We start from the raw sequence: 22,790 nt of genomic DNA, 5'->3' as shown, positions 1-22,790 counted from the left end.
TGTTGTGTACAGTGTAACCACGTCCAGAAGGAGAGAGCTGATCTTCTTGTGTCCTGGGCAAAGACATCTGTACCAGGGACCCCTCCGGCTATCTTTCCCTCAATTTATAAGCCGGGGTTGGGTTGGTCATGTGCCCATTTCTACACCAGTTGCTGGCAGGAGAAGTAACCGCTTCTGGTTTAAATGCTTGGGGTGAAGTAGTTGTTGAGGAATCAACCACAAGGACTACTACATAAGGGATCAAGTGTCACATACGTAATTGTAAATTTTCTAGTAGCCGCATTTTTAAAAGTCAAACAGTTAAAATTAATTGTAATAATACATTTTATTTAACCCAATATATCTAAAATATCACCTCAACATATCAACTTTTAAGATTATTGAGATACTATTCTTTGATACTTGAAATCTGGTATGTATTTTATTCTTATAATACATCCGATTTAAAACTATTACATTTCAGGTGCTCAGTAGCCACATGGGTGTTGGATGCACAAGTCTACAGGATGAAATTTCAGGAGACTGTGATTTGGTTCTTTGCCTATGTCTCCGATCTCTTCTTTTACCATTCACCCTGTACTTAACTTATACCCACGCTTTATGCTTTAGCAGTCCTGAGTTACCACATTTCATGCTCTTATATCTGTATCTTTGCATGTGTGTTCCCTCTGTCTGGCCCATTCTCTCGTTGCTCATAGGGGAATTTTAATTGTTCTGTCAGATTCAACCAAGATGTCACTCCAGTCAATAGCTTCCCCAAACCAAGAGAGAGTTAAAACTCTGCTTCTTTTGTGCCTTATCTGTACTTTGTACATTATCCCATTGTTAAACTTATCAAACTGTCTCCCAAGATCTCTTCATGTTGGTCTACCCCACTGGGCAGTTATCTCCTTGAGATACAGGGCAGAGTTTTGCTCACCTCAGTATTCCCAGTGTTTATGCTCTTGCACTTACGAGGCACTTGATATATGTTTATATGATGGGATTAAATTGAATTTCTAAGAAAATTAGAATGACTTAGGTTTGGTAGAATTCATTTGGTAAAATTAGTGAGAGAAATAGAATGTTTGGCCTAGTAAGCTTTTTCTAGTGGTGGCCCTATAAGGACATTTTTTTGTGAAAGAATCCCAGAGCTTGATCTTGGTGTATGCACATGCTGTAAATACATGTAATTGGCCTTAGGAATCCATTATATATCTCCATTAGTTCTTTTCTCTGTTTGTAACTTTTCGTTGTTCTAACGTATTATGCATATGAGTACATTTTTCATGGTGTCCTAAATTACTTTCTTCAAGTACCAGGGGCAGCCTCCTTATTAGTATACAAGTCACTATTCACTGAATAATGTCATTCATGACTGCATTCCTCAGAATCTAAAGAGACATCATAGGTTTGAGCAAGAATTTACCAAGACGAAGTTTTTTATTAATATAAAAGACATACTTAAGTGACATTGCATAATAACAGATTCCATGTCATCATCCTAGGGGTCGCTGCAGTGGGTCCTGGCATTCTTTGTTTGAGATAGATTCAGTGCAGGTTTTGAGCTTCAGCGGCTTTGCTTGCTCTGTACATCAGCAGCGCCGAGTGCTGTGGGGTGTGGAAAGATTGGGTATAATCACTGCCACTGGCAACTTCCAGGAGGTCCTGGAGCTGCCAAAATTCAAAATATAACTTGATTTTTGTTTACTTTTTATGAATTAGAGTGCTAAGACATATATATTAAAAATGAACATCAACTTTAATGTTTGCTTTGGTAAAGTGCTTTCGTATTTGTTGATTTTTTTTTTTTTTTTATATTTCAAAATGTGTCCTCCCTCCGAAACTTGTCCCTTGATTTTAGAACTAAAATGTCTTCTGCTGACATTTAACTTTATTATATACAATTTTCATTTTATGCAAATTATATCTTATAGTTAAGGAATTTAATCATATCTTAAAAAAAAAATTACAGCAGGAAAAGTCACCAGGAGCTTCTCACCACAGGATAGATATTATTCTATCTAAATAATAGACTAAAAATAGACTCTGGACAAAAACAAGAGTCAGTAAACTATGGCCTGTGAGTCAGATTCAGCCCACCACCTGAACTAAGAATGGCTTTTACATTTTGAAATGGCTGAAAAATATCACAAGAAAAATAGTATTTCATGACATGTGAAAATTATATGGAATTTGAATTTTAGTGCCTGTAAATACAGCTTTACTGGGACACAACCACAACCATTATTTTGGTATTGCCTATGGCCACTTTCACACTATGATCACAGATATGAGTAGTTACGACAGAGACCTTATTGCCTGCAAGTCCTAAAATATTTACTATCTGTCTTTTTACAGGAAAAGTTTGCTAGTTCAATCCTAGGATTAGAAGGAAGAAGCCTTAAAAATTCACCTTCTGAATTTTGTATCAAATATTGCCTTAAACATGGTTATTCAGAGTCCATTCTCTTTTGGAAAGAAGCCAGTTTTCTGGAAATATTGCCTATTTTATAGCACAATTAGACTTGACTATGAATTTTGAATTTATTTACTCTGCAGTGGAAACCAATTTTATTTTCTGAAGGAATAATAAATAAGTCTATCTTCATCAGTATTTATCAGAGCGTTAAAAGAAAGTTTGCCTATGGCAAAGGTTACTTTTCTCTCCTTGCTGAAATTCCATTTAGAAACACTTCTGAGCTGAACTTTTTTTTTAAGTAATAAAGAATATTCTGCTATTTCCATAGTGATCTTTCACTTTTTTCATTTCAGATGTATAAGCAGTTTCCAGAACCAACAGTGAGTTATAGGGGAAGCTAGTGGGAAGATTGAATATTGTGTATTTTATAACTGACTTATAATTTCATATATGCTTAGAACAGCATAACCACATTTCTGAGAGGTTGCATATATCCAGTGATATTGTGCACACAAGTGACTTATTAATTTGAGCTATAAAACAATTTTGGACTAGAGTCAAAACCCACGAACTTACTTACTGCTTTCCTTCTCCCACTTTTTTTTTCCCTGAAATGATGAATAACAGCTATTTTAATCGGCAAAAAGTGTGAAATTTTATAATTTAAAAAACCTAACTTTTCACACTAAAAAAGACTAAAAGTGTGGTTATTTAATCTGTACCTCAGTTTATCTGTAGCTTGGTGTTTCATAACAGTTTATCTCTGAAGATAATTTGATGTTCATGATCTCATAGGAGACAAAGTATAAATAGAACCCAAAGTGTTTTCTAGATTTTCTAGTAAGTTTTGTTCAGTTTTGGACCTGCATATATGCTGCTTATCAGTAGTTCCTTCATTTTTATTTTTATTTTTTATTTTTTATTTATTGAGACAAGAACTCTTTCTATTGCCCAGGGTCGAGTGTAGTGGCACAATCTTAGCTCACTGTAACCTCAAACTCCTGAGCACAAGTGATCCTCCCACTTCAGCCTCCTGAATTGCTGGGACTACAGGCACGCGCCAGCACACCTAATAAGCTAATTTCTTTTCTTTTCTTTTTTCTTCTTTTCTTTTCTTAGTTACCCAGCCTGGTCTTGAACTCCTGGGCTCAATTGATCCTTCCACCTCAGGCTCCCAAAGTGATGAGATTATAGGCATGAGCCATCATGCCTGCCCAGTTTCTTCATTTTAAATTCAGTATTCTAATTCTTAGTGTCCCCTCTAAATTAAAAATATTTAGGTAGGAATTTACTATTCCTACTATTCTGTATGCCTCTATGTTTGATGCTGATTTGAAGATCATTGGGGAAATATTCTAAAAACGTTTCTGTTAACAGTTCACTACTAATTAATCAAACCAGATACATTATTAAACCAATAAATACTATATGTATATAATTGCTAAATAGATGTGAAAGTTATAGTGGAAAACTGTTGCCTATATAGACTTTTTTAAAGTGATGATCAATGGAATATAGTTCCCTAGGCCACGGATTTGAGAGCATTATTGCCCACTGAAGGTCACTTTTACAACCTAAAGAGTATTACCTTCCTCATAAACTTAAATTATGGTGTTGTGTATGATTTGTTACACTATTTAAAACTGAAAAGCTGTAACCTTCTCTCCCTTAGCAATAACCTTCAATTAAGTCATGCCTCTCCCCATGTCCAAATTCCTTTTTAGACAAACCAGTTACTGGTTATTTTTCAAAATTTTCAATATTATTCTTTCATTGCTAATAGTTATTTGGCCTGCTCTCTTTGTTTCTAAGTTGGCACTGAATGCCTTTTTAGATTACATATTTTTTTAAATACTCTTTAGTTAATTGGCTTCTCTTTTGCATCCTCTGATGGAAGAAATTTGAAGGCATTGTTAAACCCCCAAATATTTAAAATATGTGAAATTAAATTTTAAGGGCAAGGTAGTGATAAAAAAAAAAATGTGTTCTGTTACCCTCCATAGATGAAACAGTGATAATGCTACCAGCAAACCTAGGTCAGGGTTTCTACTGTTTGGTAAGAAGAGTCACTGCTCTAGGTCAGGCATGGTGACTTGTGCCTGTAACCCCAGCACTTTGGGAGGCCAAGGCGGGCAGACTGCTTGAGCCCAGTAGTTTGCAACTAACCTGGGCAACATGGCAAAACCCTATCTCTACAGAAAATACCAAAAAAAAAAATTAGTTGGGCATGGTGGTGTGTGCCTATAGTCCCAGCTACTCAGGAGGCTGAGGTGGCAGGATTGCTTGAGCCTGGGAGTTTGAGGCTTCAATGAGTCGTGATCACATCACTGCACTCCAACCTGGGTGACAGAGCGAGACTCCGTTTCCAAAAAAAAAAAGAGTCACTGCCCTATCAAGACCTACACTTAAATGTCTTACTCTAAAAGACTGATATGCTGAAGACCTGGAAGGTGGAGGTTGCAGTGAGCCACCACTGCTTTCCAGCCTGGGCGACAGAGTGAGACCCTGTCCCAAAAAAAAAAGAGAGAAAAATTTTTTCAGCACAGAGAGAAGGTTGCCTTGAAGTCAGAGTCTCCTTATCCATGCATTTCTGCTTCCTAGACAACTGTTTGCTGGGATCCTCACCTAGAATTTCCTATCTGTTTGGCTTGTTCCACCTACTTAATTTGAACTCTGACTTCTGGTTACTTACCTAGGGTCTCCACTATTGGTTTGTCTTGGCCTATGGTACTTCTGTACTCTATGATCTTGTGCTGTTTAACTGATCCTTGACACTGGCTTCTGACTATTCTTGTCTGCACTTTACATTTCAGGGACTTATTCTCATATTTCTCTCCAAATCCAAAACTGCTGAAGGTTGACAGAATTCTACTTTATAGATATTCTATAGCCATTATGAAATCCAGAGAGTATCAGTCTACTTGCTGGCAGAACCGACATTCAGGCTGTCCCCTGATACTGTTGTGTCAATTGTTAAAATGTTTAAATACTTTCATTCCACATGACAAATAGCTACTACCTCATTCTTCACCCCCTGCCTTCATGGCCTCATGTCCAGGACCTCTGGGACTTCCCCATGGTCTAGGAACTAATAGGTCATTATTTGGCCCAGCGGTTTTCAGGACTCTGTTTTCTTGTCCAATTTTATTTTCAGTTTTCATGGCACACTATTAAATAGTTTTAATACTACTGCTGCTTTCAGAGGTATATGTAAGAGCTAAGGTCTTCAGGAAAAAAATCCAAAAGTGTTCATTTTCAAAGATTTTTTAGAATTTTCATTGAAGATCAAGAAACATTTTATTCACTCAACAGTCATGTTTTAGCCACCAGCTGCATGTCCACCACTGTACTAGATGCTAAGAAGTATCTTCTGTTTTGTAAATAAATAAAGTCCTAAATTGATTATAATTAAAAGCTGGAGACAAGGGTTATATGAGAAGTCTCTGTAACTTGTGCTCAATTTTGCTGTGAATCTAAAACTGTTCTAAAAAATAAATCCTTAAAAAGGAAAAAAAAAGTTAGAGAAAAAATAAAACACATACAGAAACAATTGAGGACCAATCACAAACCAGTATGATTTTGTGCCTGAAATGTTTTAAAAATCTACATATGAATACTGAAGAGCTATGGTGTATAGGAATGATCAAGAACAGAAGAATTAATCTGATTAAGCTTCTTTTAGGAGTTGATGGACCAAAAATTGAAAGGCAGATTATAAGGACATTCCACATAGGGGAAACAGCATGAGAAAAGGTAGAAAAATGGAAGTTGACAAAGAATATGTGGGGATAGAAAAACTCAACTTGGTGGGAGTTCCAGACATAAATGATTGTACATGAGATCAAGGCAGTTGAATACATTCTTGAAAGGTAGGCTGAGCAGTATGAAATTTATGTTCTTTGCAACAAAGAGCCGTTCTTCATTCAGGAACAAGGGATGTGATTATGCTGGTGTCTATAAGATCAATCTAGCAGCCAGATGCAGAACTGACTGTGATGGGGAGGAAGGCTTCTATCATAGGAATATAGGAATGGATACTGATCACCTTGATGGGTGTGACTCTGAAAATGGCAAGGAAAGCAGCATCTCTCCTAAAGAGACATTGCAGAGAAAAAATCAGCAGGCCTTGATGACCAGCTAAGTATGAAAGAGGGAAAAAAAGCTCTTAACAATAGTTCTAAAGGTAGACTACCAAGAGAACAGAGTGAGAGCTGAACAAATTCCCTTTCCAAAAAACAGCAATAGAAGTAGACAAAAGTGTCAAAAACAGCAACTTTAGGACTCTGAAAATTGATAAAAGGCACTCAACAAATTGAGAAGCATTTATTCATAGACAAACTATAGTGCTCCAAGTAAGCTAATTGGGATTTTATGGTGTTTCTGCCTGGGGATGCTCCCATCCCCCACCTGCAGACTCAGCACAATAGTTCTACAAGGATAAAGAAGGCCATGAAAACCATCAGTTTCACTGATGGAGTGGCCTTCCTTGGTATGAAATGGAATGTGAAAGCCCCATGCCCACCAACATTATGAGTAACAGTAGACATCTTGGTAAGAGACAAGAAAGGCCAGCTAGCAACTCAGTGAGCCTGAGGTTACATTCTTAGTTGGGGCCAACAGTGTGTCAGCAGACTAGCCAGAAATTTATCAGGGAGATTTGGGAAAACGGCACAGTGGTAGGGAGCCTTGATAAACTCACCAAAACACTTCAAACACAGGCAGGAGATATCAGAGAGGGCTCAAGCTACCTATACACCCTGGATGACTGTGAAATCTGCACATATGCAGAGAAGATGCAAAAAGGCCTGGCAGAAAGTAAATGCCAGGGCAGACTTGAAAACTGCCTGAGTTTTTAATGGGCTCCCCCAACCCAACCACAGACCCAGGGGCAGAGGGTAAAAGCTTTACTAGCTTAGGGTATTTGAGCATAACCACTGACTAATTACTGGCTGACCACTAAGCTATGCAGACATGGGAGTGACCCCTAAGAAATCAGGCTTAAAAATAAAAACAAAAATAAGTTTTAAAAAATGAAGTAGAGAGACAAGCAGCCATGCACTATGAAGGAGATGGATTCCACAGATTTAGTTTAGGCAACTTAATAAACAAAAAAAGAAAACCACAGCAAGAACAACAATCCCGAGGGAAGAACATAAAAATCCAGAGTTAGTACAATATGTACCTAAAATTCAGGCTTAAAAAATTATAAGATATTTAAAGAAAGCAAAGGGTGACTAATATTTAGGGGGAAAAAACAGTGAGTGGAAGTGGAAACCGAGTGTTTCTGAGTAGGCTCAGATGTACTATGCAGACAGATACTTCAAAGCAGCTAAAATATGTTCAAGGAATTAAAGAAAACCAGGATTGAAGGAAAGTATAACAACAATGGTTCAACAAATAAAGAATCTCAAGATAAATTATTTAAAAAGTCAAATGGAAATTCTGGAGTTGAAAAGTACAATAACCGAAATGAAAAATTCACTTGAGTAACTCAATAACAGATTTGAGATGGCAGAAGAACCCACACCCATAGACTTCAAGATAGATCAGCATGTAGCTTTGAAAGGAAGAAGTAAAATGTTCTTTATTTCCAGATGATGTGATCCTGTATGTAGAAAATCCTGAGAAATACCCACCCCCCCACACACATACACACAAACACCCTATTAGAACTAATAAACAAGTTCAGTTACAGACAGGATATAATTTATAGATGAATATACAAAAATTTGTTGTTTTGTGTATACTGGTAAAAAAAAACCCAAAAATGAAATTAAGACCATTTCATTCACAATAGCATCAAAAAGAATAAAATACTTAGGAATCAGTTTAAACACAGAGGTGCAAGACTTGCACATGGAAAACTATAAAATATTGCTAAAAGAAATTAAAGATCTAAAACAAATGAGAGATATTCAATGTTCATGGATTAGATGAACCTTTAGTGTTAAGCTGGCACTTTCTCTTAAATTGACCTGTAGATTTAATATAATCCCTGTCAAAATCCCAGCAGGCTTTTGGGGATAGCAATTGACAAGCTGATCTTAAAATGTATATGGAAATGCAAAGAGACCAGAATCACTACAACAGTTTTGAAAAGGAAGAACAAAATTGAAATATTTACACTACTGAATTTTAAGTTTTACTGTAAAACTACAGTACTCTACTTAGTGGTAATAAGGATAGACATGTAGATCAATGGAACAGAATTGAGAGTCCAGAAATGAACTTTTGTATTTATTTTTGATCAATTTTCAATAAAAGTGCCAAGGAAATTTAATCAGGAAAGAATAACATTTTCAACAGAGGGTACTGGGAAAATAAAATATTCATATGAAAGAGATGAATTTGGAGCCTTACCTCATACCATATGCAAAAATTAACTCAAAATAGATAATAGACTTATATGTAAAACCCAAAACTTTAAAACTTCTCAAAGAACCATAGGAGAAATGTTCATGATCTTGGGTTAGGCACAGAGTTCTTAGATATGACACCAAAATCATGATCCATACAAGAAGAAATCAGTAAATTGGACTTTACCAAAATTTAAAACTTTTGTGCATTAACAGCATTATTAAGAAAATGAAAATTGAGAGCCACCTCATGGTGGGGCACCAGCTGCCACCCACATGGGAGGGGCGGAAAAGTGGGGGACGTGGCTGTGGGCAAAGATAAGTGCAGGGAGCAGCGGCTCCTCTTGCTGTCCCTGTCCCACATCCGGTCATCATGAAGAGCTCCCCCACAGTGTTGTGCATCAACCTCGAGGTGCTCCTGGCCAAGGCCACACAACTTTTTGTTAGGTCTCTAACCATCTATTCCTACAGTCATGGCAGTGGAAAGAAGAAAGCACTAACAGTAATTTAGCAAATACAGCAGAGGAATCAGAAATTTTTCAGTTTCTTGAAGGTATATTATTGCCAAAGAAAGTTTCCACTAGTAAATACCTGAAAGTTCTTAAAGAGGAAAGGAGGGAAGAAGATGAGGAGGAGGGGTAGAATGACTGTGATGGTGAAAGTGATGTTAATGAAGGTGAATACTAAACCAAAAGAGAAGTGCTTTATCAGCCTGGTATGGACCTTTCTGGATTAGCTCCATTGCTTAGAAGTAAGCACAACACTGCATGTTTAGTCTCCTCACTTTTTCAGTTGTCCAGTAGGTTGTTTCCCTTTGTGGATAAGATAGAGCATCTCATGCACCGACACCATAAGTAGCCAAAGAGGAAGGAACCCAGAGAGCAGCCTCGCTTTGATGAGCCCACGCTGCCTTCAGTCGTCACCAAGAACGTTGCCCACACAGGCAGGCACTGCCAGTTGACCTGCTGCAGCTCCCAATTGCAAGGCAGAGATGATTCTACTTAACTTTTAAATTTACAAATAGATTTGAAGAGCTTCTAAATATCAATTGTGTAAATCCATTAATAAGGCTTGGCACCAAAATCTCATCTTTAATTGTAGTTGCTATAATCCCCACATGTCGTGGGAGGGACCAGGTGGAGATAACTGAATCATGGGGGCAGTTTCCCCCATCCTGTTCTCATGATGTGAGTGAGTTCTCAGGAGATCTAATGGATTTATTAGGGGCTTCCCCCTTCACTGGGCACTCATTCTTCTTGCTGCTGCTATGTGAAGAAGGATGTGTTTGCTTCCCCTTCTGCCATGATTGTAAGTTTCCTGAGGCCTCCCCAGTCATGCTGAACTGTGAGCCAGTTAAACCTGTTTCCTTTATAAATTACCCAGTCTTGAGTGTGTCTTTATTAGCAGTGTGAGAATGGACTAATACATCCATATATGTATATTTTGAAATTAGTTCTTGTAAATAACTATATTTAGTTTTAGCTAAATACATCGTTTATAGGTAGTGTGTTACATCTGAATTGTACTATTTGTACAAATTTGACTATTTGTCCAAATATTATTAATTTTTTACTGTAAAGAAATATACTTTCTGGCCAGACATGGTAGTGCACGCCTGTAATCCCAGCACTTTGGGAGGCTGAGGTGGGCAGATCACATGAGATTGGGAGTTCGAGACCAGCCTGACCAACATGGAGAAACCCCATCTCTACTTAAAAAAATACAAAATTAGCTGGGCATGGTGGCACATGCCTGTAATCCCAGCTATTCGGGAGGCTGAGGCAGGAGAATCGCTTGAACCCAGGAGGCGGAGGTTGCCATGAGCCGAGATTGCGCCATTGCTCTCCAGCCTGGGCAACGAGAGCGAAGCTCTGTCTCAAAAGAAAAGAAATGTACTTTCCAATTAAAGATTTATGCATATTTTTACGTCAAAATGCTGTATGGAACTAGTTTTAGAGCTCTTTATTGTTCTAATGCTTTGCTTACTACCTGAGAATTTTGTGAAATTTTAAAAGTAAGCATTTCTAACAGTTTTATTCCAAGAGAAAAATTCCAGGTCAGATTATCAACTCAAATACAAAAAAGAAATTTCCTCTGCATAAGCATATTGTTCTTAATTTTTTTACCCGTTGTATATTGAAGATATCTCTCATCTTACTGTTCTTTACTATAATTCCCCAGTAATTGTTTTTACTATCTACCAGAGAAAACCATAAACCCTGTTTTTTTTCACATAAGGAAAATATTTGGCTCCTGTCTTTTCAATATCTTTCTCTTAAAAAAAGAAAGTTATGATTTACACTCAGTAATCACCCTTTTTAATATCCAATCTGTGAATTTTGGCAAATGCATAGTTCTATAACTAATCAATACATAAAACAGTTGCATTACCCAAAATATTTCTCTCTACCCCCACGCAGTTATTCTGTTCCCCACCCCTGGCAGCCACTGATGTTTTCTGACCGTCTGCTTTTAAAAATTTATTTTAAAATAAAATATTTTCTAAAAAGCCACAGATTAGAGGAAAATATTTACAAATTATATATTTGATTAATTAATTGTATGTAGTTTATATAAAGAGCTCCTATATCTCAATAATTAGAAGACAACCCAATTAAAATGAATAAATGATATGAACAGACAGTTCACCCAAAGAAAATATACAGTTGGCTAATAAGCACCTGAGAAGATGCTGAATGTCATTAGCCATCAGGGAAATGCAAAGTAAAATCACGATAACATACCATTTCACACCCCACTAAGATGACTGTACTCAAAAAGACCATAATAAATGTTGGTGATGATATGGAGAAACTTTATATAGGAAGCTTATAGATTGCTGGTAGGAATGTACAGCATTTTGGAAAATAGTTTGGCAGTTTCTTTAAAAAGTTAAATATAAATTTACCACATCATCCAGCAATTTCACTCGAAGTATCTACCTAAGAAAAATAAACATATGTTTACAGGAAGACTTGTATATAAATAATAGTAGCAGCATTATTCATAGTAGTCAAAAACTGGAAACAATTCAAATGTCCACCAACTGGTTAATGGGTAACCAAAATGTCATTTATCCATATAATGGAATATTATTCAGCAATGAAAAGGAACTTCTGCACTATTTTGAACTACATCTATATTACAACATGGATGAACTTCAAAAACATGCTATATGAAAAATAGACATGAGACCACATATTGTATGATTACATATATATGAAATTTCCAGAAAAGGTAAATTACAGGCATAGCTCATTTTATGGTGCTTTGCTTTATTGTGCCTTGCAGAAAGTGCATTGTTTACCAGTTGAAGGTTTGTGACAACCCCATGTCGAGCGTCTATCAGCACCATTTTTCCAACATGTGCTCACTTCATGTTTCTGTGTCACATTTTGGTAATTCTTGAAATATTTCGAACTTTTTATGATTATTGTATCTGTTATGGTAATCTGTGATCGGTGATCTTTAATGTTACTATTGTAATTGTTTTAGGGTGCCACAAATCATGCCCATATAAGATGGTGAACTTTATAAATGTTTTGTGTGTTCTCACTGCTCCACTGACCACTCATTCCCCCATCTCTCTCCCTCTCCTCAGGCCTCCCTATTCCCTGAGACACAACAATATTGAAATGAGGCCAATTAATAACCCTACAACAGCCTATAAGTGTTCAACTGAAAGAGTTTCATATTGCTTGCTTTAAATCAAAAGCTAGAGATGATTAAGCTTAGTGAGGAAGGCATGTCATAAGCTGAGAGGGGCCAAAAGCTAGGCCTCTTGCACCAAATAGTTAGCCAAGTTGTGGGTACAGAAGAAAAGCTCTTGAAGGAAATTAGAAGTGCTACTCCAGTGAATACACAAATGATAAGAAAGCAAAACAGCCTTATGGCTGATATGGAGAAAGTTCAAGTGGTCTGGACAGAAGATCAAACCAGCCACAGCATTCTCTTAAGCCAAAGCCTAATCCAGAGCAAGGCCCTAACTCTCTTCAATTCCATGAAGACTGAGAGAGGTGAGAAAGCTGCAGAAGAGAAGAAAGAAGCTAGCAGCAGTTGGTTCATGAGGTTTAAGAAAAGAAGCCATCTCCATAACATAAAAGTGTAAGGTGAAGCGGCAAATGCTGATGTAGAAGCTGCAGCAAGTTATCCAGAAGATCTGGCTAAGATCATTGAAGATGGTAGTTACACTAAACAGGTTTTCAGTAGAGGCAAAACAGCCTTCTATTGGAAGAAGATACCATCTGGGATTTTCATAGCTAGAAAGGAGAAGTCAATGCTTGAATTCAAAGCTTCAAAGGACAGGCTGACTTTCTCATTAGGGGTGAATACACCTGACGACTTCAAGTTGAAACCACTGCTCATTTCCCATCCTGAAAATCCTAGGGCCTTTAAGAATTAGGCTAAATCTGCTCTGCCTGTGCTCTAGAAATGGAACAGCAAAGCCTGAATGACAGCTTATCTGTTTACAGCATGGTTTGCTGGGTATTTTAAGCCCACTATTGAGACCATATGCTCAGAAAAAAGGGCTTCTTTCAAAAGATGTCTGCTCATTGACAGTGTACCTGATCATGCAAGAGCCATGATGGAGATGTACAAGGAGATGCATGTTGTTTTCATGCCTGCTAATACAGCATTCATTCTGCATCCCATGGGTAAAGGAGTAATTTTGATTTTCAAGTCTTATTATTTATGAAATGCATTTTGTAACACTATGGCTTCCATAGATAGTGATTCCTCTGATGGATCTACACAAAGTAAATTGGAAGCCTTCTGGAAAGGATGCACCATTCTGTATGCCATTAAGATACATTTGTGATTCATGGGAGGAGGTCAACATATCAACATTTGCAGGGATTTGGAAGAAGTTGATTCCACCCCTCATGGGTGACTTTGAGGGGGTTTAAGGCTTCAGTGAGGGAAGTAACTGCTGATGTGGTAGAGATAGTAAGAGAAGTAGAATTAAAAATGGAACCTGAAGATAGCGCTGAATTGCTGCAATCTCATGAAACTTGAACTTCTTATGGATAGGCAAAGCAAGTAGTTTCTTCGTACGGAATCTACTCCTGGTGAAGATACTGTGAGTGTGTTGAAATGACAAAAAGGATTTAGAATGGTACACAAACTTAGTTTATAAAACAGCAGCAGGGTTTGAGAGGATAGACTCCGCTTTTAAAAGACATTTCTACTGTGGGTAAAATATTATGAAACAGCATTGCATACTATAGAGAAATTTTTTGTGAAAGGAAGAGTTAGTCCATGCAGCAAATTTTATGGTTGTCTTAGTTTAAGAACTTAACCATAGCCACCCCAGTCTTCAGCAACCGTCTTAGTTTAAGAACTTAACCATAGCCACCCCAGCCTTCAGCAACCACCACCCTGATCAGTCAGCAGCCATCCACACTGATGCAGGACCCTCCACCAGCAATTACAACTCTGAAGACTCAAATGAGTGTTAGCATTTTTTTCCAATAAACTTTTTAAAATTAAAGTATGTTCTTTTTTTAGACATAATGCTATTGCACACTTAATAGACTGGAGTATAGGTAAACATAAGTTTAATATGGACTGGGAAACAAAAAAAATTGTATGATTTGCTTTTTGCAATATTCAGTCTATTGCAGTGGTCTGGAACCTCACCTATAATGTCTCTGAGGCAAGCCTGTATCTTCAGAAACAGAAAGCAGATCAGTGGCTGCCTAGGACTAGGAATTAGGAGCAACGGCTCACTGCAGACGTGCACAGGGGAACTTTTGTGGTGATGAAAATGTTCTCAGACTAGATTATGGTGACATTTGCACAAGTTTCTAAATTTACTAAAACTACTCACAATGGAACATGTATTAGCCCATTCGTGTATTGCTATGAAGAAATACCTGAGGCTGAGTAATTTATAAAGAAAATAGGGTTCATTAGCTCATAGTTCTGCAGACTATACAGCAAGGGTGGCACCAACATCTGCTTGGCTTCTGATGAGGCCTTAGAAAGGTTACAATTCTGGTAGAAGGCTAAGTGAGAGCAGGCATGTCACATGGCGGGCATGGGAACAAGAGAGAGAGGGAGGAGGTGCCAGACACTTTTAAACAACCAGATCTCATGTGATGAGTGAGAACTCACTTATCACCAGGGGGATGGTGCTACACCATTCATGAGGTATCTGCTCCCACGATCTAGTTACCTCCTGCCAGGCCTCACTTCCAACACTGGGGATTACATTTCAACATGAGATTTGGAGGGGACAAACATCCACACCATATCAGAAGAGCTTTATGGTATGTCAGTTACACCTTAATAAAGCAGTTAAAAAGTAGCTTTCTAAGCTTCTATTATAAGGTCATTCATGATCATGGAAATTTTCATAAGCAATAATTTATTTAGGTCAGAAGCTTCAAGAAATTCAGCAGACTGACTCTCCATGGGAACTAGGGGCTTTTATAATTTGAAGAAAAAGTGGAAAAACATGTCACCATGCATTTTTAGGCCCAAACCTTCCATGTCTCAGGGGGTCCTCTTGGACTCAAGCCTCAGGACATGAGCTGTGGTACTCTGTCCAACCTCTCTTACTTCTTATTTCCAATTTTTTTAGCTTTAACTTTGTGACCTGCCTCAAATTTCCCATGTTCCTGACCTCAATTCCTGTTCACTATTATTGCTCCACCCTCTCTTGATCATTGTGTTTCCTCCTGCCCAGCCCAGTAAACTGATCCTGACTTCTGATTGTTCCTTTTGCTTAACTGTTTTATTAATTTTTACTTGCTTAAAAAAATCTCTTCTGCCATTTTTAGCCCTAGGCTGCACTCTAGCTCTGATGAAGCCTGCCACACTGACTCAAAAGGAAAGCCCATTCTTTGATCCTTTTGGAGGACGATGACATAGGTTTTTGCCATATTAAATGTCTTCCAGAGATGATTTGATAGATAACTGAAGATTGAAGATTGTAGCCACAGTGAGAAATTAGGGATAAAGATATAGATTTGGTCCCCACCTAAGTAGAAAGAACAACAATGAGCCAAAAGATAGATCTCGTGAGATACTACAAAGTCAAGGGATAGAAAATAACTGGAAACCAGGAAAAGGCCTTTTTTTTTTTTCTGAATAGTTACAAATTATAGATGTATACAAAAAAGTTTTATTTTCACCTTGAATTCTCTAAGTTAATCATTGTAGTGAATACTAACTGCTTGAAAGAAAACCAATAGCCATAGAATAAACCAATTTGGAGAAATTATTTAAGGTTATTTTAAAAATCTATATAAAATCCTCACTAGGAAAAACAAGTTTTGTTTTGTTTTTTTTTTCTGAAATAAGCTGATCATTAGGTCTTAAAGGAGACAATCTTATTTATACAAAACATAAAACCTGACTCTGAAACTGCCTCCCCCACTAGGTGGCAAAAGTAAGCTGCCAGAGAGAGACCTAACAGCTAGGCTCCCACACCCCGTGTTGTCTCTGCTTCCTAAGTGGTGCGTCCCCAAAACTGTCATTTTAAAAAATTCAAACACTCTATACATTTGAAATGTATAGTCTATGTAATCCCTAAAGTCTGTAAAATAAAGGAAGGAAAAATGAATCTACAACTTGTGTTAATTTTTGATAGCAATATGAATATTTTGTGACAACTTAGTATTTCTTTCACGTGAAATGCTAGAGAAAAAATGACTGTGGTCATTGATAATTTTGTTGCAGGAGTCCTTGGGAAATGCCAAGTATTGAAGAACCTGGTGTCAAATTATCAGTTCCATTTTAAGTAAGCTATTGTATCTGATAGTAGCTGGTAGGAAGCTATTAGAAGTCATTTTTAAGCTAATATCGCTGTAGGTTGCTTCCCGCTCTGGGCTTTCATGAATGTGAAAAGTTTCTGGAGGTCCTACTGACTATATGGGTCTTGGGATATGCGTAAAAATGACCTGAGACAAAATAGCATTTTCAAAGTATGCTATTCAAAGGTTTTCTTTATTAAGGTCACCAAATAATGGTCCACTTTCATTTTAATATTGACATCAGTTGCAATTTCCCTCTTCTTTCTTTTTATATGTCTTTTACTTTGTCCTTTTGTCTCCAGATACCTTTGATGGGCGGCAGACTATTGCTTTCATTCTAATAGAAACTGACTCCCTCCCTAAGGTTGGTCAGGCCCCTGGGACTGTCAAAGAGAAATAGAGTTTCCTTGGAGGTGGTGTCCTGCAAAGCCAGAAACAGTATAAAATTTAGGGGAACATTTCTCAATCTCAGCCAAGAGACAAATTTTCACTTTCTCCCCCTGAAGTACATGCTCAGATATTAACATTGCATCACTTGTTTAATTATTTAATATTCTAATTTTATACTTGGTCTTAGCCAAAAGGCCAAGAAGTGATTAATATTCTAATTTTAAAAAGCAGCTAGTCATTCATTTATCCATTCAGCAAAATCAACAAACATTTAGTATCCCTATGTGCCAAAGAAAAAAAAATGCTGTTGGATTTTAAACAAGAATCAAGGCATTTGAGTGTTTAGTTCTTGTTTTAGATGAGTAATTTTCAAATAGTAATTCACTGTTTAGGTCAATTCCATGAAAATAAACCCTATTTTATTAATTTTTCCATTCCAGGCTTCTCAATTTATGTAGATGATAGAACTCCCAACAGAGAATCACGTATCATCCAAGGAAATGAGCCCTGCTATTACTTTAAGCCTCGTTGATTTGGAGGTTTTAAAATTTGACCACTTCAATAGGGTAGTAAAAAAAAATATATTCAGCATAACTTCATTATAAAGCACTTCGATGTACTATGTATTCATTTATGTTTTATGCCAAACGGTGTCTCCCATGTACACTGTGCAATGCCCTGTGTCTTTTCCACAGCTATGAGGGCACCTGTCATTCAGACCTTTTGCTTAGCTCCTGACATCAGTCTTGTTATGGGCTTCTACTGTCTCATTTTATGAATGAGGCTGATCTCTATTCTTACCTCCAATCAAATTTATAACTTAAGAGATTAATCGTTTCTATTGTTTGCTTTTGAAAGGAGATTGCAGGCAGTAACAGTTTTTCCCACTGATTTCTACAGTGATTGCTCAAATAAGAATAAATCCAAAGTACAAAATTATGATAACATAAAAGTTAATCATTCAAGAAACCTTTATTGAATAGCTGCCGCATGTAAGCCAGTGTGACAATATGTGCCCGTGTGGATTTTAAAGTGTGTATAAAAAATGGATGCTGTCCCTAAAAATTAATCATTATAATTAGAAGAAAATCTGTAATATAAACAACAACAACAACACATAACTGGCCTATGAGATATATAAGCAAAATGCTTAAGGAATTTTAGAGATGGGGCAGGAGTGATTTCCACAAAGAGAATTTTATGCAGAAGGTGACCGTTGAAGGATGAACCAGGGCTCCCTCTAGGCAATAGAGAAAAAACGCATTTAGTAAAAGGCATTCGGGCCGTTTACTAGCTAGAGCTAGCATGGGCCCAGACACTGAGTGGGGAGGCGCAAGGTCATGTATTTGACAGACCTTTTGGTTGAGGTATAGGGTTGATCTTTGGATATTAGTGGGAACAGGGGTTAGAATGTGAGGTACAGGTCAGAGAGTGAAGCATCTTGGACACTAGGATGACGAATTTGAATTCTATCCAGTGGGTCAGGGGAAATCAAGAAAATTTGCAAGCATTATGGCTACTGCACTGGTATAGGACATGTACAACAGTTATATGAAGTAAGAAATAAGTTAGCAAATTCTTATGAGGAATTTTTTTTTCTGGTGCTTCTGCAATTCTGTAGAATAGGTATCATAATAATGCTCTATTGGTAACATTATAAATGGTTCAAATCAATAATTTTTTATTGGGAACATATATCCTAAAATATGACGTAATAAAGGAAAATCCTACTGTAACTTCATGGGTGCTAATTCTGCCCAATTATTAGCCACAAAAAAAATTCAATTTTAAGAAAATGTTTTCCACAAATTAGGTAATTTGGATTCTGGGTTTTTTGAATATCAGCAGAAGGAGCCCTAAGAAGTATCTCCTGTGTCCTACTTCTGCACACACACTCCTACCCCCAAGTGGCCAACAGAAATGGAAACTCCTGCTTTCTTTTTCCTCTCTGGAATAATAGGTACTTTCTCAGGATTAGCTGCTCCTGGAGAAGAAGCAATAGATAATTGAAAACATCTTAATTTACATTTATATTTTGCTTGAATTTGTGAGCCAAAAGAGCAATTGACAAATGTCTTGGCCAATGAATAATTATTGTATTAAACTTGCTTTTGGAAATACTTGTTGAATTTTATACTTTTTTCCCATTAAGGCCAAAATTGTGAATTCTCTGATGGGCAAGGGAGAACAAAGGCAAAGAGAAGTCTAAGATTCTTTCCCCAGGAAAACATATTAACATCATAGTAGAATATACTCAGGAAACTCTGACCTAAGCTTTTACCTTTAGAGATTTAGAGTCTGGGAAATGTTTTACTTACACATACTGGGGAAGATTTATAGAGAAGTGAAATGTACTAGTATACTTTCATAGATAAGGCATCTGGAGTGTGTGTATATAGGGTGTATAACATAATAGCAACAAATGTAATAGATATTTAAAATTTTAAGATGTCAGATATAAATACACAATTCTAAAATCGATCATAATTTGCCATTAATATCTGTTTTCTTTGTATAGAGATGTATTTCCATCTAAAAGCCTAATGTTACTTAAGATAAATTTTGAAGGCCTAAAGTACATATTTCTCTTTTTCTTATTAAATCACATTTTAATGAGGGTTCGGTACTTTTATTTAGTAAATATTCAACTGGGAGGGTTTCTGTAGTTTTTTTTTTTTTAGTAGGAAAGTTTGCACAAAAGAAGTATTATTACCAAATTAGTTACTTTGAAGTATCTGGCAGATTACATCAGTCTCTTATTTGAATTGGTACTGCAGAAGACATCTATTGTACATCATTAGTGATGCATTAAATTGGTTATTTATGTTTCAAAATCTAAGCATAGTAGAATCTTTTGTGTTTGCCTTCGAAGACTGCTGTTATAATAAAACATTTTGAAATGAGTAAAGTTGTCTTTTTGGTTTAGTTAATGCATCATTGGAGAACTTAAAGATTTTAGCCTCTAACCACTCATCTCCTTGTTTAGCAGAATGTGAGAAAATTGTGCAAATTCCTTTATATTTTAAGGGAAAAATATCATTACTTATTATTTGTGTAATCACTTTAATATTCTGAGGTAAAATAATAAAACAGGAGACATTGATCATATAATTAGTCTCAAGTTTAGTCTTCTAAACATATGAACAGAGTAAGATTAAAATATACTGTGCAGTTTTATCACGGTCATATAACACTGGTCTCTTCTTATTGCCACTAAGATCATATGGGTGTTTTTATAATTGAAAATATAACTAGCAGAAATCACATTTTCAAGCTTCTATTTTTTTAAAGTGCACAAATGATGAAAAACAGGGCCAACAATTTTTTTTTACTAATCACTGGCAGAAACAAGCATATTTTGTTAAAGGTTTCCCACAAAATACTGTGTAACTTAATACTAGGGATAATTTAACTACAGTGAGCCCTCAACATCTGTAGATTCAAATAACCAGTGATCAAAAATAATTGGAAAAAAAAATTCACAAAGTTTCAAAAAGCAAAAGTTGAATTTGCCACGTGCCAAGTACTATGTTGAATCCACACCAATGAAGTGGTATGTAGGCATTGTATTCAGTATTATAAGTAATCTAGAGGTAATTTAAAGTATACAGAAGATGTGCATAGATCATATGCAAATACTATGCCATTTTATATAAAGGACTTGAGCATCTGTGGATTTGGGTATCCATGCGGGTTCCTGGAACCAATGCTCCATTGCTTCTGAGAGACTATATACTGGACCATAATAGCTTGACAGATAAGACTGGCAAAGAATGGGTCTTGCACTTTTTTGAATCCCATATGGTACTAGACACATATATGTTATTTAATAAGAACTCTCAGTGATGACCTCACCTCTTAATTCCCTGAAAAAGTATAGGATAAATAAAATAAAGGCACGGAGCCCCAGCTTCAGTTCAATCCATGAGAGTGCCAATCTCTTGACTATCACTGCTTGTCTTTGACAGAGGTATTTCACTTCAGATTAGAGTTATTCCATACTCCCGTGGTCTAGAGCCCATATCCAAGGATATCTCACTTCTGGGACTTGTTTTCTCACTAGTTTCTATCTATCTTTATCTTCTTCTCCAATGACACCTTTCCCTCAACTTACAAATGTCTCCCTAATTCTAACACAGTCTTCCACCTCCACCATTCTGTCCTTTTTGAGCTATTATTTTCTTCCTTTCCTCAACTGCCAACCTTTTTCTAGTTTCTTAACTCTTATTCACTGGTAGACAATACAGTGAATACAGGATGGTTACCATCCCAGTCACCATTGCAACTGCCCTGGCCACAGTCACCCTTGTCCTCTGATTGCCAAATACAAAGGCCTATGCTCAGACTTCCTCCTACTTGCCCTTTCTGCAGGATTGCCTCCCTCCTTTGTGAAGCCTTCTTTTGCCATGACCGACTTATCTCTTGCTTTTGGCTCTTTGTCTTCTTCTGGCCCCTTAAATGCTGTCGTGCCCAAGGCTTTATCCTTGGTATCTTGGGTCCATTTGGATCCTATCCACTTCCAAGTATTGCACTAGCCACATTTTGATGTCCTCTCAACCTCCATATTTAGCCATGACACCCTGTGTCAGTCAGGGTTCTCCAGAGTAACAACAGGACTTACATGTATTGAGAGAGTAGGTGGGGGAGAGACTGACTGATTTTAAATAATTGTTGCACATGGTTGTGAGGGCTGGCAAGTCCAAAATCTATAGTGCAGGTAAGTGCACTGGAAACAGGCAGAGTTAATATTGCAGTCTTGAGTTGAAGGTAGGCCAGCAGGATGGAACTCAGGCATGATTTCTGTGTTATAGTCTTAAGGCAGAATTCCTTCTTCTCTGGGAATCCTGTTTTTGCTCTTAAGGCCTTCAACTGATTGGATAAGGTCCACCCACATTATGGAGGATAATCTGCTTTATTTGATAAGCTGATTATATATGTTCATCACATCTGCAAAATGTCTTCACAGGAACATCTAGACTAGTGTTGGACCAAGCAACTGGGCACCACAGCACAGCCAAGTTAACACATAAAATTAACCCTCACATTCCCTTAGCTGGTCAGTGTTTATGTCTTATGGGGTAGTTGAAAAACAAATGGGTACAGCTTTGACACTTGGTTCATATACTCACTTGCTGGGTTGCCTTGGGCAAGTTTCTTAATCTCCCCAAATAGCAATTCCCTTGTTTACGAAATAAGGACTATAATTATTAGTCTATGTGTTTGTCTTTATGATTTTCTTTTTATGTCAGTGCCATGCCTATCATAGTGCCAGTTACACAAATACTTGATGAACAAATGAAGTGCTTAATGATGAAAGCAGGAAAGAGACTTGAGTTTTTATGTCACTCCAAGGGAGAGCTAGATTTGGACTTCAGAATCAGAATAAAAGTTTTCTAGCAAAAAAAAAAGTAAACATGCATACCTACTAAATGTATAGTGTATTTATTTACCTATGGAATCAATGCAGGCCACAGTGTATACACACATGTAGACTGTACTGTGCATATATGTTCTATGACCATTCATTCAACAAACAATGAATGTCTCCTAAATGCCAGGCAGTGTGCTGGGCATGGGCCATATTATGTTTAGAGTTCCTTTGCCTTTGCCTTTATTACTTTTTTCACTGATCTCTGACATGTAATAGATAATTGCCTGGAGGAATTATAGGTGACTACAGCATAGCAATAATGTTTACCTTTTTTCCCCCCAGAAATAAGGTAGTAGTATGTGGCAGGCTGGCTCTGCTAAATGTTCATTAAATAATATAAATCATGTAGAAAGTTAACTCCAACGGACATGAGTTTTATCTTGCTGGCAAATTTACAAACACAATGTGTCCTGTGCTAGACATTAAGAGATCAGTGTATTATGTTGCCACCT

General features: G+C 37.0%; 1 protein-coding gene and 1 long non-coding RNA gene across 20 annotated transcripts in view; one reads left to right on the top strand and one right to left on the bottom strand.

The window, feature by feature from the left end:
* STAU2 (staufen double-stranded RNA binding protein 2) overlaps positions 1 to 22,790 on the top strand; it is a 338,058-nt gene that overhangs the window by 238,746 nt on the left and 76,522 nt on the right. For 5 of the 18 annotated variants that reach the window (XM_055286514.2, XM_055286511.2, XM_055286513.2 and 2 more), the window contains one exon: positions 464 to 5,919. The exons of 11 other annotated variants lie outside the window; for them this stretch is intronic. In XM_055286514.2, coding sequence (XP_055142489.1) covers positions 464 to 709 — 246 coding nt within the window. In that variant the 3' untranslated portion in view covers positions 710 to 5,919. Of the gene's footprint in view, positions 1 to 463; positions 5,920 to 12,358; positions 14,249 to 22,790 lie in introns of those variants that run through there. 2 more of the 18 variants (XM_063642830.1, XM_055286517.2) reach the window with 1 other exon arrangement.
* Positions 1,475 to 22,790, bottom strand: part of LOC129486516 (uncharacterized) — a 69,040-nt gene continuing 47,724 nt past the window's right edge. The window contains exons 2-3 of one of the 2 annotated variants that reach the window (XR_010121713.1): positions 18,809 to 18,891; positions 1,475 to 1,590 (exon numbers count right to left, since the gene is read on the bottom strand). This is a non-coding gene — a long non-coding RNA (uncharacterized lncRNA). Of the gene's footprint in view, positions 1,591 to 16,729; positions 16,939 to 18,808; positions 18,892 to 22,790 lie in introns of those variants that run through there. The other variant, XR_008659009.2, reaches the window with a different exon arrangement.

Source organism: Symphalangus syndactylus, chromosome 7 (assembly GCF_028878055.3).
Source record: "Symphalangus syndactylus isolate Jambi chromosome 7, NHGRI_mSymSyn1-v2.1_pri, whole genome shotgun sequence".
Classification (NCBI taxonomy): Eukaryota; Metazoa; Chordata; class Mammalia; order Primates; family Hylobatidae; genus Symphalangus; species Symphalangus syndactylus.
The sequence above is the reverse complement of the archived record's forward strand: the minus strand, read 5'-3'. Positions and strand labels throughout refer to the sequence as shown.